Genomic DNA, 9,325 nt, shown 5'->3' with positions numbered 1-9,325 from the left:
CAAAGAACAAGCCTGTTCCTGGAAGATGAATGTGTCATGTTGCGCCCTACAAAGTATTTACACTGCAAGTATTGTGTTTATTACACACCAACTGTTTGGTTGTAGTTTTTATTACCAAATTTGGAGGCGCTGAAATTGCCATGACAAATTACATTTAGTAGCCCATCTATGACAAATTCAATGTAAATTAGCATCAAGCTAGCACATTTTGGAACAATATAGCCTTACTTTTAAGTTTTGAGTGTTTTCTACCAAGCATACTTGCTTTGTTGTTGAAAATGGCAACATTACTTAGAGCAGGGGCGCTCACACTTTTTCTGCAGGCGAGCTATTTTTCAATTGACCAAGTCGAGGAGATCTACCTCATTCCTATTTATAATTTATATTTATTTATTTATGAAAGAGACATTTTTGTTAACAAGTTAATGGTGTTTAATGATAATACAAGCATGTTTAACACACATAGATTCCTTTCTTTCATGAAGACAAGAATATAAGTTGGTGTATTTGATTCTGATGACTTGCATTAATTGGAATTAGACAGTGGTGCTGATAACGTCCGCATTTTCAAATGGAGGAAAAAAAAAGTCCTCCTTTCTGTCCAATACCACATGAAAGTGGTTGGATTTGGCATCTCATTTGTCCAACTTGCATACTCGTTTTTAAACACTTTGTTATGAGAGTAGCATATGTGTGTGGCCCTTTAATGTCTGGCAGCAGGTGAGTGACGTCAGTGAGTGTGCGGGTGGGCAAGCAAGTGAGAAAGCGGTCGCTGAGGGCGGGGGAGAAATACATTGGCATCAAACTCCGTAGCTTGCTAGCTTTCTGAGACTCTTATTTTGTTAGCACAGGCAGGATGAAACAGGTCTTTTATGGTGAAGACAGGAACTGTGCTGTCGGTCTTTAGAGTTTTGACAGTAGGTACGGAGTCTCTAGAAATAAAATGTGTTTCTCTGCGTCCGCCCTGTTAGTGATTTTTTTCTTAAATATGAGCTCGCAGCAGCCAGCGTCATCTCACAAGATCCTCGGGTGCCGAGAATGTCAAACAACTGACGAAAGTGAAGTCTTGGTATGATTGATGATTGCTCATTTTTATGTCTATTTTTTAATGCCTGGCTTGAGATCGACTGACACACCCTCCGAGATCGACCAGTCGATCGCGATCGACGTAATGGGCACCCCTGACTTAGAGGGAGTTTGACTGAGTCTGCCCCGAGGGCTGCTTGACTGATTCTTACGTAAGCCTGTGTTTAGTCTGCACCTGTAGGTGTCAAAGGTATCAAAATATGATTTCACCCGAATCGATACCCATGTAGTATTGACACACACACAAACGTTTAGTTCATTCATCCTTTATGCTTGAAAATGCTTAAGGCCAAAATACATAAATCCATCCATCCATTTTCTACCGCTTATTCCCTTTTGGGGTCACGGGAGGCGCTGGCGCCTATCTCAGCTACAATCGGGCGGAAGGCGGGGTACACCCTGGACAAGTCGCCACCTCATCGCAGGGCCAACACAGATAGACAAACAACATTCACACTCACATTCACACACTAGGGACCATTTAGTGTTGCCAATCAACCTATCCCCAGGTGCATGTCTTTGGAAGTGGGAGGAAGCCGGAGTACCCGGAGGGAACCCACACATTCACGGGGAGAACATGCAAACTCCACACAGAAAGATCCCGAGCCTGGATTTGAACCCAGGACTGCAGGACCTTCGTATTGTGAGGCAGACGCACTAACCCCTCTGCCACCGTGAAGCCCCAAAATACATAAAATAACTTAAAAAAAATTCTTGATGGGTGAGGGACAACCGGATATATCACATTATTTTCTAAAGTACGGTGAATGAGTGAATTCCTACTAACCATACAATAATAAGCATCCTCAAAGTAGTGATATTTTTTATTACAGCAAAGAAGCCAAACATTACAGACAAGAAGAACTATGAATATTAATGTTATATTCAGACTGGCTGCAAACGTTTCTATCTTTGTCGTTACTTCACTTTTACTGGAATGCTGGATTCCTTCATTCGCTTCCCCCCCCCCCTTGCCCAACTAAAAATACAAAAAATAAAAGACACTAAAGAGAATTCAAACATTAAAACATTTTGTATACGGCGACAACAAATTTTGTAACATTTCATCCGTCAAGTTGCGACAATAAAGTCGTCTATTTACAGCATAGACAAAGTCTATTTATAGATTAAAGTACAACATTGATTGAAAAATGATCAGGCACAATAATCCGTTTGTTGCTGACGAGGCAAAAAAGACTGCACTGACCACGAAGGAAGTTTTGTCCGCGCAAGACGACGAGTGAAAGCGAGACGACACTAGAGAGTAAATAGTCGACAAAAAGAAAATAATTTACAGCGTGCTTCTTCCACTCTCCTCTCACTCAGGTGTTGCGGGCGTAAACGAGGAGTGAGGAATGATTGTTCCCGCCGGCGACGCGAGTAAACAATAAATACAAACAATGTGCTATATAGACATATTTACAGCAAAGTCTTTGGCTTATGGAGAAACCACAACACGGTCAAATCATAGAAAAGACTAATCTGCTGCTTGGCGTTTAGTGCTGACTTTTCTCATCATTAGTGAACGGGCCGAAAAGGAAAGACCGGGCCCAGCCCTCCGCGAAGAGAAGATGAGATTAAACGTACAAAGAAACAACAACAACATCTAACTTCTTCATGACATAAAAACAAATGTAAAAGCTAATAATACTCAGGATGTAAACGTTTACTGTCAGTCTCTGAAGCAACTGAAAATAGTGGTGATGTTCAAGGGCGCCCCCGTGAGGGCAGGTGGCAGCACTGCAAACATCAACTTGTGGTCCAAAGTGGCGCTGAAGAAGCTGTACAACGATAAAAGCACGAGGGAGTCCAAAGTCTGCTCCTCAGCAAAGCGCCATTGGGGGGCGCCATGATGTAAGGATTTGACATGCTACAGGCGGGAGGAGGCGGGGCCTATTTCTCCTGCGCTGGTACTCCGGCCGTTTAGGACGACTCCATGAACTCCAGGGAGAGGTCGTAGCAGAACCTGTACTGCTCCTGTCCGCACAACAACAACAACAACGTGTCATGTTTGTGCAAAACAACACTCCTAATGACAACGTGTGCTACAGTGGGGCAAAAAAGTATTTAGTCAGCCACCGATTGTGCAAGTTCTCCCACTTAAAATGATGACAGAGGTCTATAATTTTCATCATAGGTACACTTCAACTGTGAGAGACAGAATGTGAAAAAAAAATCCAGGAATTCACATTGTAGGAATTGTAAAGAATTTATTTGTAAATTAAGGTGGAAAATAAGTATTTGGTCAACCATTCAAAGCTCTCACTGATGGAAGGAGGTTTTGGCTCAAAATCTCACCAAACATGGCCCCGTTCATTCTTTCCTTAACACGGATGAATCGTCCTGTCCCCTGACGGAGATAGATATCTTTTTATATCCTAGTCATATTTTAAAACAGCTAAGTGGTGGGCCAGGCGTAGGCCTTGGTAGTTGGAATGTAGCGGGAGGTCATAACACTCTTGTCTTATCTCAACTGTCCAAGGCAAGGAGGAAGGGGGAGGAGAAGAAGGAGGGCCGGTGAGAGGGAGTTAGAGGCGAGACTTGGAGAGTAGAATTAGATCAATTTGGGCACAACAATTCAAAGGTTGTTGTATCAAAGATTGGTCTCCTAGAGCTCTAGGATAAAATATCAAGATAATGTACTCTGTCTCAAGGATTAATTTATAACCAGTTTATGTCATCGAACCAACCTGGGAGGTGACCGGCAGAAGACCGGGTCAAACGCAACACCCCTTAGCAGAAAAACAGCTCCAAAGCATGATGTTTCCACCCCCATGCTTCACAGTAGGTATGGTGTTCTTGGGATGCAACTCAGTATTCTTCTTCCTCCAAACACGACAAGTGATGAAAATGGATACATGGATGATACAGCAGAGGATTAGGAGAATGTCATGTGGTCAGATGAAACTAAAATGGAACTTTTTGGTATAAACTCAACTCGTCGTGTTTGGAGGAAGAAGAATACTGAATTGCATCCAAAGAACACCATACCTACTGTGAAGCATGGAGGTCGAAACATCATGCTTTGGGGCTGTTTTTCTGCTAAGGGGACAGAACGATTGATCCGTGTTAAGGAAAGAATGAATGGGGCCATGTATCGTGAGATTTGGAGCCAAAACCTCCTTCCATCAGTGAGAGCTTTGAATGGTTGACCAAATACTTACTTTCCACCATAATTTACAAATAAATTCTTTGAAATTCCTGCAATGTCAATTCCTGGATTTTTTTTTTCACATTCTGTCTCTCACAGTTGAAGTGTACCTATGATGAAAATTACAGACCTCTGTCATCATTTTAAGTTGGAGAACTTGCACAATCGGTGGCTGACTCAATACTTTTTTGCCTCACTGTATGCTAACAATAGGTACACTTCCTACAAGGCACCAAGCAACACCTGCTATGTGTGCAAAAGCCAAATACCACTGGGGTCTATAATGTATATATTCGCCGTACAATAAATCAGCAGTATGAATATAGTTTGCGCCTTCTTACTATTCCCACATTGGTTGTAATAAACTTCCAAAATGATGAAGTCTTGTTTCCACTCACCGGAGTGTCCACCATGTTGGGCTTGCTGTTCCTCAGCGTCTTGACTGCGTGGAAGACGTCCACCACACTCTGCCTCTTGGCCATCTCGCACACGATGCTGCTGGCACAGAATACGCCGCTGCGGCCGCCTCCGTTTCTACGCACACGCACACACACACACACACACACACACACACACACACACACACACACGCACGCACACACACACACACACGCACGCACACACACGCACGCACACCAGAAGTTATGTTTTTGTTTGTGTGCAACTTCCTGCTCACTTAATTCCTACCTTCCTATCTGAATAGAATAGAATAGACTTTATTGTCATTATATTTGCATATAACGGGATTAAAGACTCCAACATAAGGTGCAGTTGTGGGAACAAATATGGGGTAAAATAAATAACACAAGAGGTAAAAAAAGGAAAAACTAACAATTGAAATAAACAGACTACTATACAATAAAAATACCAAGCAATCCTGTACAAATACAATATCTGTGAACTATTCTTTTGCTTATTGATTTATAAATGTATTTATTTCATGTTATATTTAATTTAAGTTATTTTTTATCATTTTTACAATGTATTATTTCATATGTTGTATTTAATTATTTCATATTTTTTCATGAATTTATTTATTTCATGTGTTATATTTAATTGATATATTTTTTTTACTATTTATAAAATGTTTTAGTGATGAATTTATTCAATTCATGATTTATTTTAGTTTATTTTAAAAAAATGTATTAACTTAAATATTTTTGACTATTTAGATTATTATTTTTTTATTTGTATTTATTTATTCATGAATTTATTCATTTCATGCTTTATACTTAATTATTTAGATTTCTTCTTTTTTTTTCATGTTGTCTGTCTGTCTGTGTTGACCCTGTGATGAGGTGGCGACTTGTCCACCCGAATGCAGCTGAGATAGGCTCCAGCACCCCCTGCGACCCCGAAAGGGACAAGCGGTAGAAAATGGATAGATGGAAGGATTTTTGACAGTTTTTTAAGACTCTTAATAAAAGTTGATCATTGAAATATCAAAAACATTAAAATTGTAGTGGTTCGGTGACAAGTGACAACCATTTTTATTTCACTGATACAAAAATTGGAGCTTTGGGTATTGGCCATTCTCAATATAACCCAAAACGATGTCAGCACAAATCAAAAATACTTTTATAATTTTGTAGCATGGGATGTTTGAACAATGGTAGGTATGAAAAACATATCCTTATGACAGACTTATGCTGTGGATTGATAATAAAAAAAATGTCATCACAATAATTCCTTAAGGGAACCTCATGGCGCAGTAAAATGCGGACACATTTGATACTGGATACTTTCTAATAGGCTTCTGCCTTGGAGACTTTGTACTGCGATGAGGTGACAACTTGTCCAGGGTATACCCCGCCTTGTAGCTAAGATAGGCACCAGTGCCCCCCGCGACCCCAAAGGGAATAAGCGGTAGAAGATGGATGGATGGATGGAGACTTTGTATGTGTCAGTAATATGCAACTAAAATTATTTGATACTTGTTTATATTGTTATAGACTGCAATATTGTTCAATTAAGGCCAGCTATTAGGTATGTTTAGCTTGAATGCTATTGTGTGCTTAGCTGCTGTGTAGCTGCTATAGCCTACCACGTTTAAATTATGAAAATGACGAAAAAAAAAAAAAAAAAACAACAACATTGTGTGCTTATTAGAGGACATTTATACGAATACAGATTTTAGATGCAAGCCGATATCATCCAATAGTTGTTTTTGTACTGATACGGGATGAAGGACACCCCTGTCATACAGTAAAGTATAATTTATCAAGTATGGGGACACCCCTGTCATACACTAGAGCAGTGGTTCTCAAATGGGGGTACGCGTACCCCTTGGGGTACTTGAAGGTATGCCAAGTGGTACGTGAAATTAAAAAAAAATATTCTAAAAATAGCAATGATTCAAAAATCCTTTATAAATATATTTATTGAATAATACTTCAACAAAATATGAATGTAAGTTCATAAACTGTAAAAATAAATGCAACAATGCAATATTCAGTGTTGACAGCTAGATTTTTTTGTAGACATGTTCCACAAATATTGATGTTAAAGATGTCTTTTTTTGTGAAGGAATGTTCAGAATTAAGTTGATGAATCCAGATGGATCTCTGTTACAATCCCCAAAGAGGGCACTTTAAGTTGATGATTACTTCTATGTGTAGAAATTTTTATTTATAATTTAATCACTTGTTTATTTTTCAACAAGTTTTTAGTGATTTTCATATATTTTTTTCCAAATAGTTCAAGAAAGACCACTACCAATGAGCAATATCTTGCACGGTTATACAATTTAATAAATCAGAAACTGATGACATAGTGCTGTATTTTACTTCTTTATCTCTTTTTTTCAACCAAAAATGTTTTACTCTGATTAGGGGGTACTTGTATTAAAAAAATGTTCACAGGGGGTACATCACTGAAAATAGGTTGAGAACCACTGCACTAAAGTATATATAATAAAGTATTGTCCTTGTTTGGCGTGCACTCACAAGCAGTGGACGATGGTTCTTCCCTCCCCCTCCTCCCCCTCACGCTGCCACTGGTCCACCTGCAGGATGAGCTTGAGGAAGGAGCGCTTGGAGGCGGGCACCTCCCTGTGTCCCGCCCAGCCCAGGTACTGGAACTGGCGAACCATCAAGTAGCCTTCCTGAGGCTAGCACAATGTCATGCTTACATGTTACGAGGGGATGCGGCACTCACTGTACGATGGAGTCGGAGTGTGGGAAGAAGACTCACCCGAGTAAGGTTGCAGACTCTGAAGAGTCTGCTGATGACGTCACAGTCCATGGAGCAGGACATACATTCCACCTGGACAGGTCCATAACGCAGCATGCCCTCTTCTGGCCAGTACTGGGGACAACCCTGCACAACACACATATTTACAGATGTGTCCTTTATAGCAAATGGACTTTAAAAATTTCTAACAGTAATATTTTCTTTTCTTTCTCCGACAGACAAATCCGTCATTCCTCTCACTAGTCATGGACGATACGGAGAGATGGCTACCAGATCAGGTAGAACAGAATAAATGGGTTGTACTTGTATAGCGCTTTTCTACCTTCAAGGTACTCAAAGCGCTTTGACACTACTTCCACATTTACCCATTCACACACACATTCACACACTGATGGAGGGAGCTGCCATGCAAGGCGCCAACCAGCACCCATCAGGAGCAAGGGTGAAGTGTCTTGCTCAGGACACAACGGACGTGACGAGGTTGGTACTAGGTGGGAATTGAACCAGGGACCCTTGGGTTGCGCACGGCCACTCTCCCACTGCTCCACGCCGTCCCAGGTTTATACAGTTTTATTGTCATTATTACAGTGAACATGTTCAAATAACAACAAAATTGGAGCAGATCCCCTAAGGTGCATACACAACAATATATTAATATAAATAGTAAAACGGAATATATACATCTATATATATATATATATATATATATATATATATATATATATATATATATATATATATATGTATACAGTATATCCAGATACATGCATATATCCATACATATGCATATACACACACACACACACACACACACATGTATATGTATATATATATATATATATATATATATACATATATATCCATATATATGCATATATACACACACACATATATATGTATATGTATGTATGTATGTATATATATATACACACACACACACACACACACACACACACATACATACATACATACATACATACATACATATACATATATATATATATATATATATATATATATATATCCATACATATGCATATATACACACACACATATATATGTATATGTATGGATGTATATATATATACATATATATACATCCATACATATGCATATATACACACACACATATATATGTATATGTATGTATGTATATATATATATATATATATATATATATATACACACACACACACATATATATATATATATACATATATATAGTATATAGAGATACATGCATATATCCATACATATGCATACACACACACACACACACACACACACAGACACAAATATACTTCCACTTAACGTCTTGGAGTTGCAATTGTAATTGCAAACTAGTAATACTCGCTAATGAGACTGATAATAAAACAAGATGTAACAACTTTTACATGGTGCAATCAAATTGAGATTCTATTGTCAAAAACAATATATATTAACACATAAAAGTACCAAAAATTGGTACCATTGAGTGCTGGTATCAAATTCCATGTATCACTGATTGGTGCTGTCTCCTTTTAAATGTGAACGGTACCAAACCTAACAATACTAGATATTTTGATTCAACACAATTAAAAAATAATTTTTTACCTTTTTTTCCTCTTGATAACAATATTTTATGTAATTTTCCTCCTAAATAACAAAATGACCAATACTTGCCATTTGCCATCTTTTAAAAAATGTATTTTTTAATAATAATATGTTCGTAAAAAATAACATCACTTCATTTTTACACCTTGTAACAAAATAATTTACTTGCTCTGGTACTGCAGCACCAAAACTTGCATCCCCTTATTAATTGGTATCAATACTTTATGAATATAACTGATACTCATGTGAGTAGGGATATTTCCATACTTGCATCTTTGTCCCTTACGTTTGCTCAAAAAACTC

General features: G+C 38.5%; 1 protein-coding gene across 13 annotated transcripts in view; it reads right to left on the bottom strand.

Annotated features, from left to right (window-relative positions):
• Positions 1-1,892: 1,892 nt before the first annotated feature.
• ptprk (protein tyrosine phosphatase receptor type K) overlaps positions 1,893-9,325 on the bottom strand; it is a 240,816-nt gene continuing 233,383 nt past the window's right edge. For all 13 annotated transcript variants that reach the window (XM_061885778.1, XM_061885767.1, XM_061885765.1 and 10 more), the window contains 4 exons: positions 7,430-7,555; positions 7,183-7,346; positions 4,636-4,771; positions 1,893-3,063 (listed from right to left, as the gene is read on the bottom strand). In XM_061885778.1, coding sequence (XP_061741762.1) covers positions 3,010-3,063; positions 4,636-4,771; positions 7,183-7,346; positions 7,430-7,555 — 480 coding nt within the window. In that variant the 3' untranslated portion in view covers positions 1,893-3,009. The remainder of the gene's footprint in view (positions 3,064-4,635; positions 4,772-7,182; positions 7,347-7,429; positions 7,556-9,325) is intronic.

This window comes from Nerophis ophidion, linkage group LG24 (assembly GCF_033978795.1).
Source record: "Nerophis ophidion isolate RoL-2023_Sa linkage group LG24, RoL_Noph_v1.0, whole genome shotgun sequence".
In the NCBI taxonomy this organism is placed as follows: Eukaryota; Metazoa; Chordata; class Actinopteri; order Syngnathiformes; family Syngnathidae; genus Nerophis; species Nerophis ophidion.
This window is presented reverse-complemented; position numbering and strand designations above follow the sequence as displayed.